The sequence below is a fragment of the Chenopodium album genome, chromosome 17, assembly GCF_948465745.1.
Source record: "Chenopodium album chromosome 17, dcCheAlbu1.1, whole genome shotgun sequence".
In the NCBI taxonomy this organism is placed as follows: domain Eukaryota; kingdom Viridiplantae; phylum Streptophyta; class Magnoliopsida; order Caryophyllales; family Amaranthaceae; genus Chenopodium; species Chenopodium album.
Window position 1 is genome coordinate 39,764,761 of NC_137850.1, and position 26,530 is coordinate 39,791,290.

A 26,530-nucleotide genomic window follows, 5' to 3' on the forward strand; every position below is an offset into this window, starting at 1 on the left:
GGCTTGTATGTGTACAAATATTTTGTTATTAAAAAAATGTATATGAAGAATAATGCAAGACAAAGTTGCAAATATTGCATTGAAAGAGAACATATTCTTTTCTTTTTCTTGACACATTTATATGATTTCCCTCCAAAATAGATAAAAATAAATTTGTAAAAATTTAAATGTATCATACTCTACAATTGTAAGTTCCTCCTACAAAAAGATAATAATGGCTAATTTTGATGTTTAAGTTGAGAATAGAAATCCTTGATGAAATCTTCAGCAGCCTGATCCACATGCTCATCATCTTGATCCATGTTTTGTACCAAAAACGGTGAGTCGTCCGTTATCCTTAGAGGCTGGACCGTAGGGCTCTGTCCGAACCCTAGGCACGGCAAAGCTGGTGAAGCAGCCGAAACACCACCAACATCTCTATCATTACGTAATATCATTTCAAGTACATTGTTAACATCCTCTATATTATAATTTTGACCATCTTCCAATGGAAAAGGGGAGGGCATGTAATAGTGATCATTATTTTGGTGGTGATGGTTCTTTCTTTGGTTTTTGAAGTAGCGGTGGTATAAAGGTGTGTTGCTACAACTAAACTCGTACTCCCGGGCGTCGTTGGAGAGGTTAGATGACCCACCAACGCCGCCCTGAGTAGAAAAGAGGTGGTGGTTGTTGTGGAACATAAGGTTTCCTAGGGCTTTTTTACCGGCGATTTTGCCACGTTTCATCATGAAGTTGAGGTCCATGACTATTTTTTTCTTACACAGACCTTTCTTTATCATGAAAATGGCCACCCTTACTATTTTCCATACCTTCCTTGAAATGCCTTCTAATTTAGGCTCCATTTCTAATGCTTTTGTTTTTTTAGTGTTTAGAATTGTAGGAGAGAAAAGTGAATTGATAAGACAAGACTTGTTATGATGAGTAAGGGATGCAAATGAAAGGAGTTATATATAGGAGAAAAAAAAGTTGATTCTGAAATGTTAAATTATTGAGTACTTTTGATTGTGGGAGGGTGAGTAGAAGTTTCAATTTTCTTAACTTGTAACACTTCTACTTTTTCTACCTTTATTTATTGAATAATACTAGTTATTAAGGGCATGTTTAATGGAATTGCTTGAGTTGTAATAATGCAAAAGTGGTTTATTTAATTTGAGACATGTTTGAACTTTAAACGTGTTGAATTTCCTAAGCTAGCTAGTTAGGTCGTAACACCTTTTTAAGTTAGCTAAATTGTACAAATAGTACAACAATTTCTTATATCTTTTTTGGTATGGAACATCATGTATCTAGCTAGCTACTTAGCTAAATCATTGGAATATGCATGATCATTTGTATGTAGTCACTTCTTGTACCTTAGGGCGAAAGAGATATTTTTTTAGTAGCCATAACTTAATTAAGATATTGAAACTCAATTATAAAGTGATGAGTTAAACTAGTACTTGAACACATCATGTTCAGCTTTAGTTTGCTCATAAAAACGTTCCCAACTAGTTTTAATTAAGCAAACTAGTGAATAGCCCGGGTTTTGTCCCAAGTTGCTACTTTTGTAGATTTACGTGCAACTGCTAATTTTTTAAAATGAATTTAATAGTTTGTATGGGTTTTTAATAATACTTTTGTAGTATAGTATTAATTTATTTATGTGCAAGATTAAAGCATAAGTGACAATTAGCCTGGATGGTTAAACAATGATAAATTTTTCTTTTGAGAGGAGTTGCGAATGTATTTATGAACAAATTTATGTTAAGTATCTTGTGCTAAAACTATCTAAACCTTTGTCAAAACATTGTTTTTATTTATTTATTTATTTTTTATTATTATCATAACTTATCTTACAGACTTACAGTCAATATACTTATACGGAGTATTGTAGAAAACTAGTTATTGGCCCACACGATCAATGTTACGGGTAGTCGCCTAGTTGGATCATCAGATTCATTACATGCATGTTATTTTTTAGATTCATTAGATCAACGTTGAAGTATTTTACAATAATTTACCTGAAAATAGTATGGTAGATGGAGGTGTACCATGTGCATGGTACACTCGAAAGTACATTAGATATATAAATAAAAGAACATTAGGCAAAAATTTAATGTTCTTTTATTTATATGTAATTTCTTTTTTTTTTTTTTAAAGAAATTTACTACCTCCGTTAACAGTTATTTTTAACATTTACAAACAAGGGTGCAAACTATTATTTGCAACAAATTTATTTCTTTCCTATTATAGTAACTTTTTTCTGTCAAAATGTCCAAAATACCCTCACTTAAAAATTATTAGTACACAATACTACGCATAATTACAAAACATTATAACCTTAATCTATATTAATTATCTAACCCTTCCCACCCTAATAATCAGATTAATCTCAATTCATCTCCCCATTATCTTTCTCTCTCCTCCTTCATCTCATCTTCTTCATCTCTCATCTCTCTTCAAATTCCAATCCATTCTTTTAGTAGGTTTCAGATCCGGTAATTTGTGGCTAGTTTGTGGGTGGTTTGCTTGATTCGTGGTTGGATTTGGTGGCTTTTGGGTGGATTTGCAGATTTTGTGGGGGTGGTTCGTGGTTGGGTAATAAGTTATCGGGGTGGTTTGAAGTTCTCAATGGTTTTTGGTGGTTCGTCAAAGGGTTTCGGTGTTTCTTGGTTGTAGTCGAACAGTTTCGGGGGTTCTTGGTGGTTTTGGTTGGGTTTGATACTTGGTGGTTTTCGGTGATTTTGGTTCGTGGTAGTTTTGGGTTTTGGTTCATAGTGGTTCTTCGTGGTGGTGGTTCATTGGGTTTTGGTTCGTGGTGGTTTTGGCTGGGTTTGTGGTTGGGTTTCGGTGGTGGTTCTGGGTTTCGATGGTTTTTTTTTTTTTCTTTTTTTTTTTTAAATTTTTAGGTAGGATTAATATTTAACCACATACCCTTATTTTTCAATAATCATGATTTAAAATTTTTGTCTAGGAGTCCGCGTAGACCCAGTTTGTTGCAAATAACTATTAACGGAGGTAGTATATGCAATGTTCTTTATTTTATATGCAATGTTCATTTCACCCCTTCATTTTTTTCTCTCTTCGATACTCTCTCCTCTCTCCCTCTAACTTCTTCTTCCATTTATTTCTTGATTTTTAATTTTTATAGCTTTTATGTGCTTAATTCATCACTCACAAATACATTTTTACTAGATTTTACACTCTAAAATCCAAATTTCACAACCAAATTTTTGGAATTTTCATGATTTGAGAATTTTGGGTATTTTTTATTTTGACTAAAGAACTTCAATTGAGTGTTCTTCTTACTTGATTTCTACTATTTATTCACTTTATATGGGTTTTCTACTCATTTGAGGTATGATTTCTCTTTCTTTGTTCATCTTTGTTATACTTCATGAATATGAAACCCTAGGTTGTGCTTCAATGGTGAACTCTCTTTGCTTGTTATTTTTTATCTATATTTTGTGTTTTGTGATAATGTTTGTTGTTCATATGAAACTTTATTATCATGAAATTACTTAGTTGTTTGAATTTTTGGCACTACCATTGTTGTTTATCTTCAATTCTTCCATGGATTTGGGTAGTAGCATTTTTCCATTATTCATATGTAATGTTGTTTTCTATAAAGATAATGTTCTTTTATTTATATATACTAGTTGTTGGCCCGCGCGCGTTCCCCAATTTGGTGATTTGCTTCAGTGTTTAGTGCGTAATTAATTGCTGTTTATGTGTTAATTTAATTGGCTGCATTTTGATTGTTGATTTGAGAATGCTTTGCTTGTTTAGTGTATGCATGATAAGTCTTCTTGTTAGTTTTATCATTGAATCTGTCTAATTATTGTTTTAGGTATGGTGTGTAATATAATGATCGAGGCATAGAGGTTAGAGTGGGCTGAAAGACGGCATTGTTTAGCGCTTAGTTGGATGGCTTGCAGAATCGTCAGCTCGGGGATGCTTACCAGAAGATTTTGTTAATTTGCTATTAATTACTTAACTTTGTTATTTAGTTAAGTTGTTATGCTAATCTGATTCGTAGGAAATGAGCTACTAATGTATACTTAGTAATGTAATGGTTTTATCATTAACGAAATAAATTATTATAGCTTTCTGTTGTTATCTCCTTTTTTTGCCAAAATTTTGTATCAAGTACATTTCTATTTTATTCCTGTACACCTAGAGTGTTTAGATTAGGCTAGGTATTTAATTAGGATTTTCATTGGTTTGATTGGTTAGTGTATAAGCATCGCCATAATTAATTTGTCAACTGAATTGTAAATTAGCATAAATTAGGATTTTCATTAGTATAATTAATTTGTCAACTGAATTGTAAATTAGTATAAATTAGGATTTTCATTGGTTTAAATTGTATAACACATCGACACTTAGTATAATCATTGTAAATTTTTTAAAGCAGCAACTAAAGAAAAACCTTCAAATGGTCATTGAATAGCTTGATTAACTAAAACCTCACACAATATTCAACATTAACAATGTAGCGAAGAGAAATCTAGATCCATAAGAAAAATTAACAAGCACAATTTCAAAGCAATTGTAAAATTACAACGAAATTATGAAAATAAAAGAAGGATTTAGAGAAAAAAATTAACTTGATAATTTATTTGATTCTAATTCGATATCTATTTAATAAAATAAAGGAACAGTAAATTTGAGAGTTGTTTTGTTTTTGGTATTGTAAATGATGTGGACTTTTATAAGAGTTATGTGTATTTGCATATTTTTTCCGAGTTTTTGGATAGAGTAAGCTTCACTCGTTGGAAGTGGACTCCTTTTGCTTGACATAAACACCGAGCCCATTTGCTTGAGTGTTGTACTTGGGTGCTATTTAAATGTTTAATTGTCAACATATAAAAAGTGTTTTCTGCACAAATGCTAGCTTAGTAAAAATGGTGATAAGCCTTATTCTAATGGGCAAGGTTACATTCTTACTTAATTGTTCTATATCAATGCCATTAGTATCATTATGATGCATTCTCATTAGTATGCGTATCATTTTGTAATTTGACTTGTTCTAAATAAATCCCTAACTAAATTGAGAGTTAATTTCCTTAATGTATTTTCGACTTTTATTTTTTAATCGAAATGCTTTAAGTTGTTCCATTAAAAATTTGGAGTGTTGTATCTTGACAAAAAAAAGGATGAAAAAAAAAACAAAAAAAAAAGAAGAAAAAAAAAAAGAAGAAAAAGATTTGAAGCGTTGTCTTTAATCCTAAATTAATATTATGAATACTATAAGCTTACAATATATATCACGTTCATTTATTTACATGAGTTTTAAAAACTTAATTATTTATTCGTAGTGTGCTATATGCAATAAGAGTTCCTTTCGGAGGAAGGTCTTCTAATGTTTTTTCTTTTTCTAGCTTTCATTTAAACAATAAAAAATAAAAATCATAGTATGCTCCATCAATTTGATAATTAGGCCAATATGTTTGACATTGTTTAGCCTTTGCCATAGTTTAATATAGTTCTAAGTGGGAAAATCATTTACTGAGTTTTTAATTGCATTTGAAACTTTGGTTAGTATTGATGTATGAATCTAAATAGTTGAGTATATGCACTTTTAGATTTTGATTGTTAACAAATTCCAAAGGAGGGATCAACTATTGTGCGTTGACTTATAAGGAATTGAAACAGATATTCAAAGACATTTGCTGATAATTATGTTGTTTAGATAGTTCATGGTCTTTAATTCAATTAAGAACTTGAATTTTCTTTGGCACCTTATACATGTTACATCTGTAGGCAAGGTATTTGGGAGGCAGTTTCAATGCTTGTAAGTTATAGTCAATGTAAACATTATAGTTAATATGCTGTTTTAGCTGTGGTCAATATTTATCAATGCAAATTTTAATTGCTGTTATTGTCATCGAGATTCTTTCTATACAAAATTCATTCATGGATTTACTATATAAGCAAAGTCGTGTATAGCTGTTCAACAGTTTGCTGTAAAGTTTGCATTGTCAAAGTAACTGAAGGAAGCTGTTTTGACGAGGTACCCTACACAATGTCCTGTTCTATTTTCAGTCCATACAATTACTGTTTGCTTTAGTTATATACATGCAAAAAAATTTGAACAGCAATTGATTGCAATTGCATTTGGCTGTAAGTAGTTAGGTTCTGTGTGCTTAATCTCTTGAATTACTGATTCATTTAGCTTGACATATATGTATGCATCATATTAATGATTTGATACATTGATTACAGGAATCATGAGCCTATATAGTGATTTGCCGAGCCATTTGGTGTTTTTTCAAGATGAATATCGAAAAGAGTTGGTATGTTAGAGATTTCCATCGACGCTATACAATTCCTGTGTTTGTTTATTTGTTTAGAATGATTTTCATTTGTGTTAAGTGTGCTTGTTTTCTTTTTCAGAATCATTCTTGATGTTTTTAATGTATCTTGTAGGAGTTACCTGACAACTAGACTTCTATGTTAGCCAGTGTATTTAGTCCAGTGGATGTTTTTCGTGAGAGCAATAGTCGGGTATGGAATGTCCAATTGCTCAAAGTTACAGATCAAACCAGGGAGTACATGTCCTTAGATTTTGGGTGGAAGCGTTTGTGAACGATAATCAAATTCGTGAAGGTGAAGTTCTTATAATTTATTATGGTGGGAACAGGACTTTTATGTGAGGATTTTTTCATCCTCAATGGTTGAAAGGTCCAGCTCTATTGAACCTATGCAGAGTTATGATTCAAGTGGTGGAAGTGGTGCGTCTAATGTTGATTTCCGTGAGTACTTAGGGATTGGAAATAAGCTATGGTTTCCTTGGGTGATTACACCAGCAACTCAGCAAGTTTTGGGAAAGACTCTTTGGTTCGTAACTTATTCATTCAACCTAAATCATGGATATAACATATCTAAGATTGCAATCATACTATATTGAGCCCATTCTAAACTATATATGTGCAGGATGTTCCAGTGACTTTTGGTAATCAAGTCTTTGCTCATGCTAATACGCAGACAGAAGGGCATTATCTTTGTTTCTCATACAAGGGCATTTAGGATTTAAGCGGCCACATGGCCCATGCATCATATGCCTTAACACAATCTTACGCAGTTCAGGCTGGGTCACAGGAGGTATCTCTGCACAAACATACCTATCATAATCAGCAGAAGACTTCATCTTATATTGCTGCTCTAGAATCAATAGGAAATAAGCATGTGGCAACCCCCTATTCTGAAATTCTACGACATATATCATTGCTGCCACTTTACCAAATACCCTGTCTTTCTTGATTTTTTTTTTCAGAGCAATCAAATTTTCCCAAAATATACAAGCAACTAAATCTGGTCGGTCCTGTGCAATCTCATCGGGCTCTAGTTCGGCTTTTATCTCTGGCCAATTTGCACTGCACGTCATAGTGACAAAGAGATCAGGTTTCCCGTATTTTTGCACAAGAGCCATTGCATTCAGATATCTCCTTTTCATATCACGAGGGCCTCCTATAAATGATGGTGGCAAAATGAACTTATGACCAACATTAGTTGCACTTGTCTGTCCACTCTCTACTTTGTCAAGAATCCCTTTATAAAGATCAGCTCTTATTGTATCATGATTTTGCCGGAAAAAATCTAACCTTGTATTTTCAACCTTGATATACATGTCTATGATGTATTGTAGAAATGCACGGCCTGCTCTTAAGAACATGTTTCCTATTCTGATCTGAAGTTTATAAGCGTAATACTCTCTTGCAGAGATATTCTTATCTGCTTTTGTATGTCTTCCGGAAGCTCCTATAAACATTAAAAGCCATGAATAAATGAAAGCTATGATATCTAAAATAAATTAAAGCAATGAAGTAATTAGCAAGAAATATCATAGTCTTCGTAGAAACTTACGAGCAGCCTCTGCATCCAGAAAATCTGCCGGAGTATGTACCGCGCACAACTGAATAGGATCAGGTTCAGCCGCCACTTGTCTGTCTCCACCATGAGAAGCTTTTTTTAGACCCTGATGCCAACCACATTCTCCTTCTGGGAAGAGCAGTGGATACTGTAAAAGGTCATAGCACCCATAAAAATGTGCAATCCGGTGAGATTTTGCAGATTTTCATGTCACAAGAATATGTGGCCATGAACTCTGACTTGATGAAACACTATCAGGCCAAATAACAGCAACTTCATCTGAGGTGGGAGCATTATACACCCTTTGATCTGGCACAGTGTTTATGATGTTAGTACTTCCATCAACATTTACTTCTCTCAAAGATCGGAAAAATCTTGCATATGGATTATCTTTAGTTATTTGCATTAATTTGTCAATTACATCGTGTCTTAATTCAGGAAAGCAGTCCATTCTATGTTTCAGTTCATTTTGGCCATCATAGAAATAAAGCTGCAGATACTTTGGCCCATTTTCATCTGGTATTAAATCTGGTATAGAATTATATATTTGGCCGTGTAGCTTAAAGACATATATACCTTTGTGTGTTTCTCTATCAGTTTTACCTCCAATTGAACTAAAAGCAAATAAGTTATTGTACAATCGAGCATACTTTCTAAAATGCACAGCATCTTCATCCCTTGAAGTAAAAAGTCTTACTAATTCAGGGGGATATTCATTCACAGCTATTTTAATATCACCATTGCCACAGCAGAAGTGCAAGGTCTCAAACGCAAACTTTTTAGCCCTACATTCAGCACAGTAGGTAGGTGGAGATAATGCTAAGGGTTGGACAGGTAATGGTCTTCCTATAGTAGCTACAAGGTGTTTCTATAATTGTATAAAAGGATATCTAAGATAATTCTATTGCACAATAGAATATATATATGTTAACTCTATGAACTGAAATCACCACTAAGTCTTACTTTTAGTTGTTTTGAACTCTAAGCATTTGATGGTGTTCCCTTAGAAGCCACAGGTGTCTCTGTAGCAGGACAAAGAGAAAATAAGGCCAGATCCTATTAAATAGCACCACACATATATTCACCTATAAATTTAAACAAAAGCAAAGTGCCCACTTTCAATTGCTGTATATTTTGAAGGTCTTGATCTAGGCTTTTTGGGCTTTGTTGTTCTGCTTCACTGTACAAAGCATAAAGAGCTTATGAATTTGCATTACAAGAATTAATATCCATTATAATAAGTCATCTATTCTACCTAGTAGAACCATGTGTCGATAGTAAACCACTTCTTCGCTTTGAATTCCGACCTTGACTTGATGGTCTTTTAAAATTATTAGGTGCATTAGCTATCATAGGGATATTAAAAACAATAACTCAGTAATTTGATCATTAAACGAATATCACAAATCAGTATAGCAATGAGCTTAAATAGAAAAACCCGTCCTAAACATCATGTAATTTTACAAACATACCCATATTACACTGCTTCACATCAAGCTATCTTGGTATAGCAATGAACACAGGACAGAGGTGACTCCTGTTTAGGTCCATTACTGTAAAAAAACACATATTAGATTTTCTGAAGGTGCACTTAGCTAGGCGTTTTTTTTTTTTTTTTTTTTTTTTTGTAAAATGAATAACTATTTAAAAGGTACTGCAGTTTAAATGCAAATAAATTTCATCAATCTGATATACTAAGCTGGACATCTCTTTCGATTCAAAATAGACGTTTACCTGCTCCTGAATTTGACACTGATCCCGGCTTCAAGTTGCAATACCGCCCTATTTTCAGTGTCACAAAATAAACCAAAATGAATTTTGCCAATTTACTACATTCCTTTGTACTTGATTAATAAAATTTGCACATCATTGACAATATTAACATTAAAACATTTTATAGACCATTGAAACTCTTCATCTTCCCATCCTGTTACTTTCTCTAACCTTAATCTTACTTTGTCACATTTGCTTCCTTTCCCTACTCCCTCACATTCTTATACACACTATACTGTAGAATCCAATGAAGAAAACATATTCAAGCATCCCACTTTCAATACTTGAGTCAATAAATTAATCACGATTGAATGCATAGTAGGTTAAGTTATGTGATCATCAGAACTTGAACATTAGCAAATATACATGCTACATGCAAAGCAATTGTTGAAATCTAGCCTATATTGAAAAAAATACATATTGCTTCTAAAATCAGAATGCTGAACACATATAATATCAACATAAAAGAGCATTATATAACTAAAATCCAAAGCAATCAACAATAAAATTATAAGATATTCTGGAATCAACATGCAAATCAAAAGTGCATCCATTTATTAATCGAAATACACATTACATTATATTTCAGTTACAGGATACAAGTCTATTTTCTGTTGAAATATTTCAGTGATCACAAGATTTAAGCTTAAAAACAAAAGCGAAAACAGAAGCCTAGATAATAATAAGCATACATCCATACTAAACCTAAACACCTGTAATCAAGTAAACATCTTACTGCCCAAAATACTAAACTAAGACTCCAAACAACCTAAGCAAACTTTGCACGCTTCCAAACAGTCTCTAGTTTAGGTATGCCAGAAACCAAAGGCTCAGTAACTCTAACGCCCGAAGAAGATGCAGCATCTAATGGTGTAGTCGAGCGTCTTTTCATTGGAGCAGCAGGAGGCAAACCAACTTTTGCCTTTCAAAGGTAGGAGTCAAGCATTCATCATCAACAAAGTTTTCTTCTCTGGCAGCTAAATGTTCTTTTAATTGGTAAAACCTACTCTTTAAAGCATTACAAGCAATACTCTTCTCCAAAGCAGCACCATAATTAGCATCAATAATCTCTAGGTTATACTTAGCCACCAAGTAATGAATAGCTCTTTTAGCAGCCTTTTGCTTTGCACCAGTTACCCCAGGACAAGCATCACTATATATGCACTCCATTTCAGTTCCATTATATGGGCAAGTCACTGTTATCCAAGACACGAAACCCAAACCTTCAACCCCAATAGTCTCTAATGGACTCACATCTGCTCCAGTCATTGTAACAACAGCTCCTAAAAAGTCTACAAAATCAATCGTCACATGGAAAACATCATCAGATGATTTTTTGCCCAAATTCCTCTGTACAACAGGCATCTCTATTCCTTTCTCACGACATAACTCAACAACCTTATGCTTAAAAAGCTTACTGCATAGCTGATACATCCTCGCTCTATCAGATGTAAAATCACTCACCCGCACTCCAAACTGGCCCATCAATTTCTACACAGCTTTTTGAGCCGCCCTTTCTTGTGACTCCTGAATTGTATTAGCCTCCCCACCGAAGAATACAAATTCAGACTTGCCACATTCAGTTTTAATACGAACGCAGGCATTGTTTCTATCCTTATCTATCAAACCATAAACTGGTTTAGGAAAATTTAAACAGTCAACTACTTGACCTAAAAGAGGTCGAAATGGAATAGCAATTTTGCTCGACTGAATAGCCATAACCTATAACCGACAAAAATAAAATTAAAGAAACATACACACCCACTAAACTAAAACTACAGTTAAATTACAACAGCTAAGGTAACATATCTAATAAATCTAAATCACCATGTAAAATTCCAATGCAAATCCATTCAATAAACTTACCAATAATAGCAGCAAACGATTTTAACAGCACAACTAGCTCCAAATGCAGAGACTTACAATTCTTCTTTTTTATTCAATTTTTTTTTTTTCCAAAAAAAAGAAAGAGAAAACAGAAAAACTAAAAATAAGCTATCTAACCAAATCCAAATTAAATAAAAAAAATAGCACAAATACATAAACAACCAATTAAAATAATTGTTTAGATAATCTGTAAGCACTTTATAACTGTAAGCTTAGTAATTGTACATCAATTAATGTCCAGGTAATCATGAGGTATAAAAGTTTAAGAATCATTAAGTCAATATTCAAAGCAATTTGTACAATTGAGATCCTTATGGAATTTCAGCCATCACATTTCATTTTCATGAGAAATTACCACCAAAACAGTTACCCTAGCAAGGCTTCACAGTACCAACCTTTTTTTCTCACATGATAAAGAAGAAGAAGCAAGTCAGATAAAATCAAAGCAAACCAAACATGTAGTACATATAAATAAAGAATTTCAAAGCAAAGAAATAAACCAAAGGACATATACAATATATTTTATTAACAAAAAAAAAAAGCTACACCATATAAATTATTCCAGTCCTCCATAAACAAATATCTTCTCCTTTAAAAAGTATTAAATAATATATATGCAAATAAAAAGGACATATTTAATCTATTTTATTAACCAAAAAAGCAAACATTTTTTATCTTCTCTAAAGAATTCTAAACACCATATATATAAAATTTTAAATTAATACAAAATTGAACAAAGGACAAAGAGTACACACTACCCATACCATTCCCTGTAGAAATTCTGTATCTGAACAGTATAGCCTCCAAAGACAATTTCATTTTCCAGCCATAGTCACTAATTAATTAGTTCAAGGAACCACACCACTCCCAAACTAAATTACACTATAAATCAGACCGCTAACAGAACTAAACACCAATTAAATTAGGGAAAATTACAAATTTAAAACGACACACCAATTAAATTAGGGAAAATTACAAATTAAATTAGGCAACAACCAAATCCAAAGCTGCAGCACCACAAGCTCCATGAAACCATGCCATCGAACTAACCGCTGCTGAAACCATACAAAATCAGTAAGCAACGATTAAAAAGGAAAAATGGAAAGGAAAAAAAAAAGTAAAGAAGACATAGCTAATAACGAACGAAAGAGAGAGGATGAATGCCAAGAATGCTAACAAAAATGGAGAGATGTCCACGCGTCAGCACACAAAGAACAGCTGGAATGTCAAAGCGAAAAGACAAAACTAACCCTGTCAATTTGGGCAATCAGGGAAAGGGGTTGAGGGAAAGGGCGTCATTTCCCTGTTCATAAGGAACAGTAAATATTCAGCAGTAAATGAACTTGGGGCTTTTATATAGGTTATAGATGTAATGTTCTTTTATTTATAAGTTACGTCTTTTATTATATGTAATATTTCTTTATTTTATATGTAACGTTCTTTTTTATGTACTCAATGTTCTTTTATAATGTATAATAAATTATTTTAACTTTTGATTTTTTTTTTTATTTATAGGTATTGTTCTTTTATTTATATGTAATGTTCTTTTATATAGGTAATGTTCTTATTTTCTATGTAACGTTGTTTTATTTATAGGTAATGTTCTTTTATTCATAGGGTAATGTTCTTCCGGGTGTACGATGCGCATGGTACACCCCCTATACAAAACAACTATTGCAATTTACCTTTTATTAAAAGAACATTACCAAATCTGGATTTTGCCTTTTGTTTCTTATCACATTTTATTATTGGGTAATTTCTCACCAAATCTGGATTTTACTATGTAATTACTGATTAAAAAAAATTAAAAAAAAATCCAATTTAGTTTAATACAAGTATAATATTTGCACTTCTAATTGTTTGGGCTTGTTCTCTTCAGTTTAGTTTAAGTCCAGTTCAGTTCAATTCAGCTCCAATTAGTTCAGTTTAGTTTAGTTCCTAATTTACTTCTCTCATAATATTCAATTCATTTCAACTCAATTCAGTAAATCAGAACAGGCCCTTTGTATGCACTTTTCTTATCACTAAACAACCATAGGGTATAGTACTATAGTATAACCACTACAGCCCATGCATGAAAACTAAAATTCAAGCTAAGCATGGTAATAGTGTGCCTACTTAATGGCTTAATGCTTGACAAGTGGCTTGTGTTAAAGAATACTACTGTACAGTACAAGATTTGTAATGAATCTTGAATCCTGAATGATATTATAAATAACTAGATATACCAATATATTTCTCTTTGCTTAGTTGCTTTTTGTGGTTGATAGATATAAGGATAACAAAGTTATCATTTTTAGGCATGTAGCATATCAATCATAATACATAGTCCAACATTTAGATATTGAGGCTAAAAAAATGTGGTGTGTAGTCGATGCTTTTGAAGTTTTGATTAATAAGATTCCCCACCAACTTTGGAGAAAATAAAATAAATTAAATTTAAAGTTTGTTAGATTATTATAATTATATATGTGGTGTTTAGTAGAGATAAGAAGCTAAGCTTTTAAGGTTGCTTAATTGATTTCAAGATCCTCCAGTTATATCTATTTGCTGTATATAGAAACTATTTCGTATTAAATCAATTATTAATTTTTATTTTGATGTAGTCATATTAATAAATTGATTATTAAAATAATTTTTTTTTCCAATACTATTTCGTATCTAAATTATACAAGATAGCTGAAATTGACAACTTACACCCGAGTGTACCTTATACCCAATTAACCCAAGGTTAGTGTTTGCTTTTCATTATTAGATGATTAAATAAAAAAAAAAACGATCATCAAAATGAGAACAAAATATTCATGAGTATACGGTACACCCGGGTGTATATAACAAGCTTTCGGCTCATACTATTAAAAAAATGGAAACTACAATAAAACTTTTAAGATGCCCTTGTTTTGCATTGGGTATTGGCAATTAATAGTAGTCATTTGGCTTTTTATGTTGAATTAGTCGATTAGTCAGACCTTGTATAAATAAGTTTTATACAAGTATGTATCTAATATATATCACCATTTATAAAGTTTGCTTTTATTTAACTTCAATGCCTAGAGCAGAATAGTACGAAGTATGTTTTATAGTTTGGGATGACTAGTTAAAATGCGGCTTATTTACAAAATATATATTTATACATTAGTTATATACGAAGTACAAGTTTATTATGTGCTACGTTAATTATCATGCAGAAAACCCATGCTCTAACCTTACATAATGACTGGATTGGCTATCGTTTAATTGCTACAATAACAAACCAAAATTACACGTACATTGTGCTTATCTAATAAGATGAGTAACCGAAACTCCATATTATTTACATGTACGTGAGTTTCGCGCACTAGTGAAGATTTATGTACGATATTGTCGTATTGTCACATTAACCACTGAAATTACGATATTGTATAATTACTTCATTATTACACACATCTTCACTACATAGGTGAGTTTCGCACATTAGTGAAATTGCGTGTAATAATAAAGTAATTATACAATAGATGGGTAGTGTAGAGAAAGTAGTAAATGTATCATGGAAATTAGATCATAGTACAAATAATAATATATGTAAAATGATATAAAATGATTGACAACGCTTGTGATCCATGTGGTTGATAGAAGGATAGACGGTGTGAGTGAAGATTTTGAATTGGAATCATAGTTTTCTCATGCATGCTTGTGGTCCTTTAAAGGAAAGGATAGGGCACAAATTTTGCAATGTTTTTGCTCAATGTTGACGGCTCATCGAGGTAAAGTTTTTTTTCCTTCCTTTTTTGAAAATCATTTAGGTAAAGTTACCACGTCTTTCTCTCATTAGAGGCTCTTCAAGGTCATACTGTCCAATTTTAATTGGTTATTGTAGGTCGTATCTTATCGATGCTTATACTAGTGAAAATTCTTGATTTTGATTTCATTGATTGCTAGTATTAGACTCTACATCAAGGACAGTTAGTTCTTTTCAGCAAGCTCTTGGTAATTAAGTACTAATTAAGCTTGTCACTATTAATTAAAGTCATTTTAATGATAAATTAGTTAGGTGAAATTGATGCTTGTCTTATTTCTCATCATAGATGTTTGAATCGTATCTTTCACTATGTTCAATCTATCAATAACACTTTTTTTTTTTTTGATGGGCAAATAAATCTTTATCAAATACGGAGTATAGACTTCACGATTTCTACATCAATTACTGATTTAACAAAAAAAAAAACACATGGTTATTTACTGGTTTAACTTGTTTTTGTTTTTTTTTTTTTTTTTTGTTATTTACTGATTTGGTCGAATCAGATTTCAGTTATAGACATAAATTGAATACATCAAGGAAAAGTATTGTGTAGAACGGACTCACGTGAGTCTGGTCATACAATCGGAAAAAAAAAAATTTCTTAATTGCCAGAAATTAGATAATAATGGTTGGATATTAATTATAAATATCAGATATTAGATTAAAAGTGTCAGAAATTAGATAATAATGGTCAGATATTAGATTATAATTATAAGATATTAGATTGTAAGTGTTAGATATTAGGGTTTCATTGTCAAAAATTAGATTATAATAGTTGGACATTAGACTATAATTATCATATATGAGATTGTAATTGTCAGAAATTAGATTATAATTATCAGATATTAGATTAAAAGTGTCAAAAATTAAATTATAATAGTCAGATATTGATTTATGAGTATCAGAAATTAAATTACATTACCTTTTTAGCCACTGTGTTCACAAAAGAGCTTCAATTGATATATTTGGCTTCATGTACACTCTGATACAAAACCAGTATGAATCGCCGGCCTGCTATTTTAGATCTCAATCATAATTTTCGCTGATTAGCCTGCGATTCAGTTTGATTAATCTCGTGTTATGCAAATTCGACTACAATTTGACCTCTATTCATGTTAATTACGGCAATTCAGACAAAATCCCCAATACAGTTATTTCATAAATAGCAATTTTGTTCCATATTAGAGAATATTGAATGGCAAATTGAATAGTTAAACTTGAAGACCAAATATATTTTGTTTTTCAAATTGTAAAGGTGTTGGAATTGGCCAGAAATGCTGCAAGAGACAACAAGAAGAACAGAATCATCCCAAGGCATGTTCAACTTGCTGTGAGGAACGACGATGAGCTCGGAAAGCTTCTCGCCGGAGTCACCATTGCACACGGAGGAGTTCTTCCGAACATAAACCCAGTATTGTTGCCAAAGAAGACTGCAGAGAAGTCTCCAAAGAAACCAAAATCTCCCAAGGCTACCAAGTCCCCCAAGAAGGCTTAGAATATTTAGTGGGGGAGGGTCGCCGGCGCCGTGGGATGGGAGGGGGAGGGTGGTCTTCGACTGCCAACAAGTGGCTAGGTAGTGGCAGTAGGTGGGGATGAGTGTGTGCGTTATAAACCGTGAAACGGTATCACGCAAAACCTTCTCCTGTATCAATACAAAATTCGCCTATCTTTAAAAGCAAGTGCATCAATTTCACAAAAGTGCAAACTTCCAAATGATTCAAGAGTGAGATTGCCAATATAGTCTGTTATAACAAGCATATTTTGCACATTCTATACAAAAAAAGTAATGCAAAATTACAAGATAATATCATATAATATCATATATTGCTTGTCCCAAAATCAGACAGCATGATATTTCAAAAAACGGACACACATATTCAGCATCACCGCTTTTTGAATTGTATCATATTTGATACCTATATATGTGTATTCTTCTACTATATATTACACTAATTTTACCTCAACTTACACTTAACACAACATTAAGCAACCAAAGGTGTGACCATAAAAGTATCCAAACAAGTGTTAATACTAATTTAGTAACAGTTTTGCTCCTTGAGTTGCAAGTAAAACCTCTTAATAAACTCCTCAGCAGCTTCATCCACACGTTGATCACCACAATTTCCTTCATTTTGCAAAGGAAATGGAGAGTCCGTTACCCTTAGAGGCCGGACACCGCTATCTTTCCTAGACAATATGGTCTCCATCACCTTGCTAATAGCTTCTAAGTTACTATCAATGTCTTCAAATTTAGGTGAGGGCATGTAGTAGTAGTTTTGGTGGTTTACTTTCTTCTTGTTGATGAAGTAATGACGGTATAAAGGGGTGTTGCTACAACTAAACTCGTACTCTTGTTGGACATTACAATCAACTGCACCACCACCTTGAGTGGCGGAGACCTTGTTGGTGGTAAAGACCGTCTTTCCTCGTTTCATCATTAAGTTGAGGTCCATGAGCAATTTCTTCTTGGAGATGCCTTTTCTTAGCATGAAGATGGCTAGTTTCACCATGTTGTATAGCTTTTTTGTGATTATTGGTAGGTTTTACTCCATCTTTTCCTAGATTTTTGTAATAATGGTAAGCTAGCTAGCTTAGCAAGCTAATTAAGTTTAATAAAAATATATAGATGTTTGTGAGAATGTTGTGTTTATGTATAAGAGAGGTTTTTGGTGTGGTGGAAAAAGAAATGGTAGAGGGTGTATATATAGCTAGGAAACTAGAGATGAAGCTTAAGACAAAAGTTTTATGAGTGGAAAAATAGGAACTTTAATTTAATAATGGAGCTCCCAATACTAGTTTTTGTAGCGTTGCATGAATAAATTAAAGGCTCTCAATGTTATCAAAAACCGGCCACTATCTTCTTTAAGGCTTTAAGGCAATCAAAGAGGTTAGTTTCTGTCCATTCTAATTTTTAACTTTAGCTTTTTCAAATAATAAATTATGTATGTTACTACATACTAAGTATATGATTAATGTGTCAATCACTCAAAAATTATTGGAGAGGTTTTCTAAACCGATAACTATTCTTGTCTTAAATGATGATAACAAAGAAACATGATACCTTATCACTATAACTGAATTAACTGTCATTTTGAAGGTGTTTAGCACTGCTGTGATTTATTTGTTGGTATGTATTTTTGGATCTCATGTTGGTACATATCATAATAATGTTTATACGTGGATACTTGTATTGGATTATATCCACGTAGAGAGTACAATTTATTAGTGTCATTGTCCTGAACATCTAAAATATACGGAATTCATATATGTAAAAAAAAACACAATTTTTAAAACCATCACAAATCCGTAATCGAAAAAGAAGATCAAGGGAAGATAATAATGAGGTGAAAATCAAGTGACAGATCATATAAAATCATTGTAAAAATACGTAACCAAAAGTTCCACATTGCACAAATGTCACAAACTAAACCGCAAGCGCGTGGTGCTGCCTTCTTCTACCCCAAACCACTATTAGGAACTCTTCAAACCTCATATATAAAAATATAAAATCCACATATATAAGCAAATAAAGTAAAAATTAATCATCTCACCAATGTGAGACAAAGACTACCCTTTCCCCCAAATAGAAGAGTAGAAAAATAAAGTTAGCTCCCATGCATTACATCCAACACGTAATTGTGATCCATATGACCATATGGGTGAGGATAGACGGTGTATGCATCTATGCATGCGTGTGAAGATTTTGAATTGGTGGCTTGATAGTTGATACTAGGCGTAACCGCGTAAATGAAAATTTTTCCATGCTTGTTTTTAAACACATGGGCATCATGCTATGTCGGGTTGTCGTGGGCCGTGTCTGGGTGGGGCTCATGCCGGGCCGGACCAAATTTTGGCACACCTCAACCCACGGCACGGCCCACGTTCCTGACGGGCCATGCCGTGTAGGATAGTGGGCCAACTCGATTTTTTTTTTAAAAAAAATATATATGTATGTAAAAAAAATCGATATATATTTTTTTTGAACAACTTAAGTTTATATAAATAATTTTATTAATTTATGTTTATATTAATGTTAATATATTTTTTTTGAACAACTTTAAATTAATTAAGTTTATATAAATAATTTATGTTTAAGTTTATATAATAATTTTATTAATTCAGCAAAAAACAACAATGCATATAATTAAAAAAATTTACGAGTGCGATAAGCCGATAACACAAAAAATTGATGAATAACTTATTTTATGCCGGTACGATAAATCGATAATACAAAAAATTAATGATAATTAAAAATCGTACGATAATTGGTGAATAACTTCATTTTATTATACGGAATACGAGGTTCGATAATACAAAAATTGTACAATAGTATGTAATGTAAATATGTAATTATTATCCTTCGTCTTCGTCTTCTTCTTGTTCAAGTTCATCGGCCAATTGAATTGATTGAAAACTAGTAGAACCCGACGTTCCTTCATTGTCGTCGTTTTGTGCATAAGTACGATATTGGGAACGAGTTTCAGCATCCAACCAATCCTTGAAGCAAACACACATTTCAAGTGTTTCGGGTTTTAGTCTTATTCTTCTATCGTCTAAAACTCGCCCCAAAAAGCTCTTTCGGAGGCAACGGAGGAGACTTGGATAGCAAAAATACCACGAGCCATTGCCGCCAAAATTGAATGTTTCGTGCTTTGTGATTTCCAACAATCAAGGATGTCGGGGCCGAACTTCTCTTCATCGTCCATGCCTTTCATGAAGTCGTAACTTAAGTACATTTGCAACTCCAAAACATCGCTTTGTGTTCTCCTAGATGATGATTCCGTACCTGAAAACGTAGACATCATGTTAGCAGCTTGTGCAAATAAACCTTTGGCCCTTTTACTAATGATTTTGGATGTTTGAGAAGGGGAAAATCGAGACACAGTTCCATATTTAGATTCATAACTCTATATAAAGAGAAAAAATCATTAGTCACCTTAGTTTTAAAAGTTTCAACATCATTTTCAAAATCCATGTTAGGAAAATGAATATCAATTAATAAAAAAGTGTCATCATACTTTTTCCTTGGATCTAAAATATAAGTAAAAATATAAATCATAGGAATATTAGTATAATATTTACGCCATTTTTCCTCCATAGATGGAAGATATCCATCATAATCGTGTTGTGATCGGTGTTCGGCAAAAAATTGTGCAAGTAAACATGCATTGCTAAGAAAAAAATGGGAACAAGAATTATGTACAGAAGAAAAACAGTGTGTCATACTATATAGTAATTGTAAAAACTGCATATATTTTTCACAATTAGTCCAATCATCTTCTAGTAAAGCAAATTGTGGAAATTTTTTATTATAAAAAAGTGTTAAATGAACCTTGTACTCGATTGCCCTACTCAAAATTTCATAGATGGAGTTTCACCTAGTTGGACAATCCGGTGCTATTTTTATACCCTTTATCCTTTGTTGCCTGCAAAAACCTTTCCATTCCTGAAATCTCAAGTTAGAGCTATTAATAGACATAATAGCATTTCTAATTTTGTGATAAAATGGACCAATTGCTTGTGTTCCATCCTTCACACACAAGTTAAGAATATGACAAATGCATCTAATATGAAGTGCATCTCCATCTAATAGTACATCGGTCAATTGGGGTTTAACCAAATTTGCACTAAATGTCATAGAAGTTGCATTATCAAAAGTCATAGACATGATTTTATCCCTAAGACTATATGCATCAATAGATTGCATTAAACGATGAGAAATGTTAAGACCGGTATGAGGGTATTTAAGCATTTTAAAATGAATGATGTGTTTTTGTAACAACCAATCATTATCCAACCAATGACAAGTAACACATAAATAGTGAAGTTCGTAACCACTATCCCATGCATCGGTAGTTAAAGAAACTCTTCTAAGAAGATTACTCAATTCATTTTCTAATTTCAATTTGTACTTTTGAAACTTCTTCATGGCAGCAGAGCGAACGATTTGTCGGGAGGTTTTTTGTGTTGGGGTTATAGTGCTCGGTTAATGTAATTGTTAAAGGCATCATTTTCGGCGAAAAGAAAAGGTTGTTCGGCATGTACTATTATTCTCCCAAGTTCATCTCTATTTCTCTCATAACTATAACTGAAACCTTGTGGATAGAATTGAGAAATTTTGGGTTAGGTTGGATCACTAGATGGTCCACCACATTTTTTTACATGCCTACTAAGGTGTCCCGTCCTTCCCTTGGTGTCGGCCGAGTAAACTTTCCTACAAGTCTTACACCTGGCTTTGGTTCCATCTCTACTTAATTGATAATGTGACCTAACATTACTCTTTCGGTTGGTTTGGGCAAATTCCTCTTCGGTACACCACTCGTCTAATGGGTTTGGAATTTGGGTGGATTGTTCACTCGACCTGGAGGCTTGTGTTTGGCTACCTTGGCTAGTAGGAATAGAAAATTCATGTTGTGATCCGTATAAATGAGGTGAGAATTGGTTTTGTTGAAATCTCGAACTAGACATAGTCCAACGAGACATATCATCCATTTGTTCGAACCCTCCCGTGGTTTGGGGATGAAAGAAAGGGGTGGAAGTGTTTGGAAAGGGCATGTTAAGGGAGGTAAAGGGCATGTTAGGGGAGGGAAAGGGTATTGTAGGGGGGCATTGAAGTGTTTGGGTTTGGTGATTCCCTACGTTTTGACTTGGCTTTCCTAGAGGAGGAGGAAGCGTTCGGGTTTGATGCCATGATTAATATTTAATAATAATAACAATAATAACAACAACAATAATAATAACAAATTAACAATAACAATAACAATAACTAACAATAGTAAGTAGTTTTTATATAAATTAAGTTTTTAATAATAATAATAATAATAATAATAATAATAATAGATTACTTGGGTCAGTGAGATCCCAGGTAGGAGAGGTTAGAACGACGTTGTCCAGAGCCCAAGTCCCGCCTTAGACAGAGCTCACTAACAATCCAAATTATCCACAATAAAAATAGAAAATAATTTTTATATTTTAAGTTTCAAGAAAACAACAACAACAGCAGCAGCAGCAGCAACAACAACAACAACAACAACAACAACAACAATAATAATAATAATAAATTAAAATAAAGTTGAGTTAGATCTTACGATGACGCTTCGATTGTTTTCCCAAACTTATAATTTCCCAAATTTAAATATGAGAAATTTTTTTTTTTTTTTTTTTTTTTGAGTAGTAGACTAGTAGAATTTATAAGAGAGTACGAATTTTTTTTTTTTTCTTGCACAAAAGAGAGTAGGAAATTAGGAATTAGAGAATAAGAGAATTAGAGAATAAGAGAGGTAAGATGAGTTGATGAAATGTGAAAATTTTGGGAAGAACAAATGGGGTATTTATAGGGATTTTTGGGTGGGAATTTTAGATATTTCCGTTGGAAATCTAGCCGTTTATGGCTGTTGGGAACTAATGGCTAGTTCCAACGGCTATATTGCACGGGTCATGCCGTGCCGGCGTGCCGACCCATGGGCCGACGATCGTACCGCCCGCCGTGCCCGTGCTGGATATTAAGATTTTTGTTCACGGCACGGCCCACGGACCACAAGTGGGCCGCCGGGCCCACCTTTACTTGTGTTGTGGTCAAAGATAGAAAGGGCTGCACATTTTAAAAATGTTGCTGGATGGAGGTAAAGTTTGTTGCTTTCCTTCGGTGAAAGTCATTTTTGGTAAAGTTAGTTACCGCGTCTCTCTCTCTCTCTCTTCCGGCGCTCTTCATCAAAATCCTCCCGTCTAATTTCAAGAAGTCGTTTTAGGTCATCTCATATCAATGGTTATGCTAGTGATAATCGTGATTTGAATTTCGCTGATTGCTACTCTGTAATTAGCGCACTCATCTATAGAAAATTTTTATCAATCTTTTGAAAACTACATACCTAAGTTTGTCACTATTAAAGAGCCATTTTTAATGTTAGAATATTAGTCAGGTGAAACTGGTGGCCTGCAATTGACTTATTTCTCATGATTTTCTTAAAGAGTCGTTTCTTTCACTAAGATCTAGCTACCTATCAAATAAATCATTTATCAATCATAAAATTCACGATTCTTACATAAAGATTGTCAAAAAAATATTAATAAAGTAGTTCAAAGCAATGATTTAGTTTGTGCTGATTTAATAACTAAATATTTTCTAACTTTTAAGAAGAGTGAGGTTTGTTTACTATCATTTATTCATTTGGTTGAATCTGATTTCAATTATGTAAACATATAAATCAAAGAATAATAACACCACTCTTGAAGCAAGTGCAATTTCACAAAGTGCAAACTATTATACTTCATACCATATACTTTATATTTTGCACACACAATAAAAAGTAATGCAAAATTACAAGTCTTTCTACCTTATAAGCTAGTCCAAAACTCTAGCATGATATTTCAGAAAACGGACGCACATTTATTCAGCATCACTGTTTTCTGAATTGTTTGTGTATCTTTCTACTATCTTACGCTAAATTTCACCATATTTTACATTTAACACAAAGGTTATGAAACCAAAAGTTTGACCATAAAAATAACCAAACTAGTAATACTACTAGCAGTTTTGCTCCTTGAGTTGCAAGTAAAACCTCTGAATAAACTCCTCAGCAGCTTCATCCACACGTTGGTCACCGCAATCTCCTTCATTTTGCAAAGGAAATGGAGAATCCGTCACCCTTAGAGGCCGGACACCTCGATCTTTCCTGGACACCATGGTCTCCAACACCTTGCTAATAGCTTCTAAGCTATCATCAATATCTTCAAATTTTGGTGAGGGCATGTAGTAGTGGTTTTTCTTCTTGTTGGTGAAGTAATGACGGTATAAAGGGGTGTTACTACAACTAAACTCGTACTCTTGTTGAACGTCGAAACCAATAACACCACCATCACCTAGAGTGGTGGAGACTTTGTTGGTTGTAAAGGCCGTCTTTCCTCTTTTCATCATCAAGTTGAGGTCCAAGAGTAATTTCTTCTTGGAGATACCTTTTCTTAGCATGAAGATGGCTAGTTTAACCATGTTGTACAACTTTTTTGTGATAATTGGTAGGTTTTGCTCCATCTTTTTCCTAGATTGTTGGAATAGTTGTAAACAAACTAGGTTTAATAATAAAATATATATAGATGTTTGTGAGAATGTTGTGTTTATGAGAGATGTTTTTGTTGTGTTGAAAAAAAATGACAATGTTATGGGTGTATTTATATGAAGTGGAAATGAAGATTTTATAGTAACGTTAAATTATTGGCGTTTTTTTTTATTAAATGTAGTAGTGTTACAAATAAAGGTTGATTAAGATTTGGGAAAGGCTAATCTATACACCGGCCACTCTACTAGCACACCTTTAAGGCAAAATAGTTTCGTTTCTGTCCTTTTCACCTTGCTTTAGCTTTTTCAGTTTATACAATGGAGTAGTATTTTAAATTATCTTATTTATTGCATGATTGGTATGTCCATCAAGCATGTATTATTGGAGTAGGCTGCGTTTCTTGATTAGTTTGAGCATGGATGTCAGCTATATTAATTGATTAAATTATGGGAAGAAATATGTTTGGATTTCTTCAAAGACATTGTCTTTTATGAGTTATGACTCTTTGTAATTGTTGTACACTTATAAACAAGGTTTTATATAACTCGAGCTCAATATTGATTTTTTTTTTTTTTTTTGGTATTTAATTTAGAGAGCCACAAGGGCGGGTAATATTAAGAATCAATCTCAAAATCTCCTAAAGCCGAAAGGAAGCTCTAACCACTTGAGTCATCTCTCACTCTCAGCTCAATATTGTTAGAGCAACACCAATAAAAACTCTATGGCTCTTATTATGTTTAGCTTAGTCCTTGCTTTGCATTAAATTTAACATCATATGCACTCCCACGAGAAGACACTCTAATAACAAGCAGTGTGCAAGTGTACATTGTGATACATTAAACAATATCGTTGAATTATTGTGCTCATGGAATTTGAGACTCAGGGTTTAATAAAGAGCCTAAGCCACTCATGAGATATTTGAACTTGGCTCGAGTGTTCTTTGACGTATCTAATTCAAATTATTTTTATAATAATTTGTAATTTTTTTTTTAATAAGTGAACAGAACAACACCTAATAAGGTTCAATAATTGATTTTAATTAGGTTCAATCAAACCCAATAAGTTCAAGACTATTCAAGTTAAGATTGATAATGCTCATCAAGTGCTCAACCTTGTCTCATTTTGTTATCAACTTTGTTCATGCCTATCAATTCAATCTAATATACTATTCCCTTTGGCTCATTTGCCTTGTTTCATATGCTTTCATTACACATTTTTTTTTCCCTTTTTTTCCTTTTTTTTTGGGAGGAAATGCACATTATATTTGAATTGTGCAACAATAATATCTCTGATACATACTATTAAAATTATGAAAAATATAGTTTTTTATATATATTTTTTATGAAGAAATTTAGTGATTAAAGTTTCACTCGATTTAAATAGAAATATTGCAAATGGAATAAATGTAAAGGAGCAAAGGAGTATTTTTTTTTTTTTTTTTAATCCAAATCTTGCCTACAAACTTTAAATTATATCCTCGTTATCTACTTCATTGTTAGGCATTTCTTCCCATCATATTTAATAAAAGTAAGGCATTCTTTTCGTAAAGAAGTAGGCAAGTAAAAAGTAAAATAACTACTAGTTTAGGAACTCATACAAGCTAAGTTAAGGATAAATGATTCATCAGGCTAAACGAATACTTGTGGATAAGGAATGAACCAACAAATCAAAGATTCCTCAATAGTTCATCCATATCTATCATATATCATATTAATTTGCCAAAATCAGCTGTGCTATGAGTGTGCATATTGCTAGCTAACGCCTTAACGTTCACATATGTTATAGACAATATAAAGTTCGATAGGGTAATTAAGACCATGTTCTATTCACCTTATGTTCTCTTAATTTAGAAAAGTAAACTCAATTCAGATAATAATTAATAAATCAATTTCAGTTAAGTTCATATGTGAGTTAATAAAGATTATACAAAATCAACTACACAATACATGCATCTAAAACAAGTTTAAATAATTTTATATAAGCTCATATAAGTGAAAATTGATTAAATAGGACGCACCCTAGATTGTGCACCACATAATATAACAATATGATCAATATAGATAACAAAACTTGGCCTTTTTTTTTGGCCTTCTTTAAGCTTTAATTATTTCGACTTCCACCAAAAAAAAAGTCATTATTAATTAATAATATAGATATAGATTGAGTAATTAAAGAAATGAGAGGA

The 26,530-nt window shown here is 32.7% G+C and overlaps 4 protein-coding genes across 11 annotated transcripts; all 4 read right to left on the reverse strand.

Annotated features, from left to right (window-relative positions):
- Nucleotides 1-218: 218 nt before the first annotated feature.
- On the reverse strand, nt 219-842 carry LOC145588957 (uncharacterized). Its single transcript, XM_081645542.1, has one exon. It carries the CDS (start codon nt 840-842, stop codon nt 219-221), a length of 624 nt encoding a protein of 207 aa, XP_081501668.1.
- A 6,081-nt stretch (nt 843-6,923) lies between these two features.
- On the reverse strand, nt 6,924-12,758 carry LOC145589671 (uncharacterized). Of its 8 annotated transcripts, XR_014101779.1 has the most exons (9): nt 12,491-12,758; nt 9,589-9,636; nt 9,327-9,407; nt 9,110-9,200; nt 8,971-9,034; nt 8,818-8,876; nt 7,849-8,163; nt 7,587-7,743; nt 6,924-7,452 (listed from the first exon to the last, which is right to left on the reverse strand). XR_014101779.1 is itself a non-coding variant. In XM_081646338.1 (8 exons), exon 8 carries the CDS (start codon nt 7,655-7,657, stop codon nt 6,959-6,961), a length of 699 nt encoding a protein of 232 aa, XP_081502464.1. In that variant the 5' UTR covers nt 7,658-7,743; nt 7,849-8,002; nt 8,818-8,876; nt 8,971-9,034; nt 9,110-9,200; nt 9,327-9,407; nt 9,589-9,636; nt 12,491-12,758; the 3' UTR covers nt 6,924-6,958. The 8 variants fall into 8 exon arrangements, 7 of the variants coding, with proteins under 7 accessions (XP_081502464.1, XP_081502462.1, XP_081502463.1 ...); XM_081646338.1 differs by having other exon boundaries at nt 6,924-7,743; nt 7,849-8,002; XM_081646336.1 differs by having other exon boundaries at nt 6,924-7,743.
- Nucleotides 12,759-17,328: 4,570 nt separating this feature from the next.
- On the reverse strand, nt 17,329-17,802 carry LOC145588958 (uncharacterized). Its single transcript, XM_081645543.1, has one exon. It carries the CDS (start codon nt 17,800-17,802, stop codon nt 17,329-17,331), a length of 474 nt encoding a protein of 157 aa, XP_081501669.1.
- Nucleotides 17,803-23,816: 6,014 nt separating this feature from the next.
- Nucleotides 23,817-24,320, reverse strand: LOC145588959 (uncharacterized). Its single transcript, XM_081645544.1, has one exon. The coding sequence runs from the start codon at nt 24,318-24,320 to the stop codon at nt 23,817-23,819; it is 504 nt and encodes a 167-aa protein (XP_081501670.1).
- Between the last annotated feature and the right edge of the window lie 2,210 nt (nt 24,321-26,530).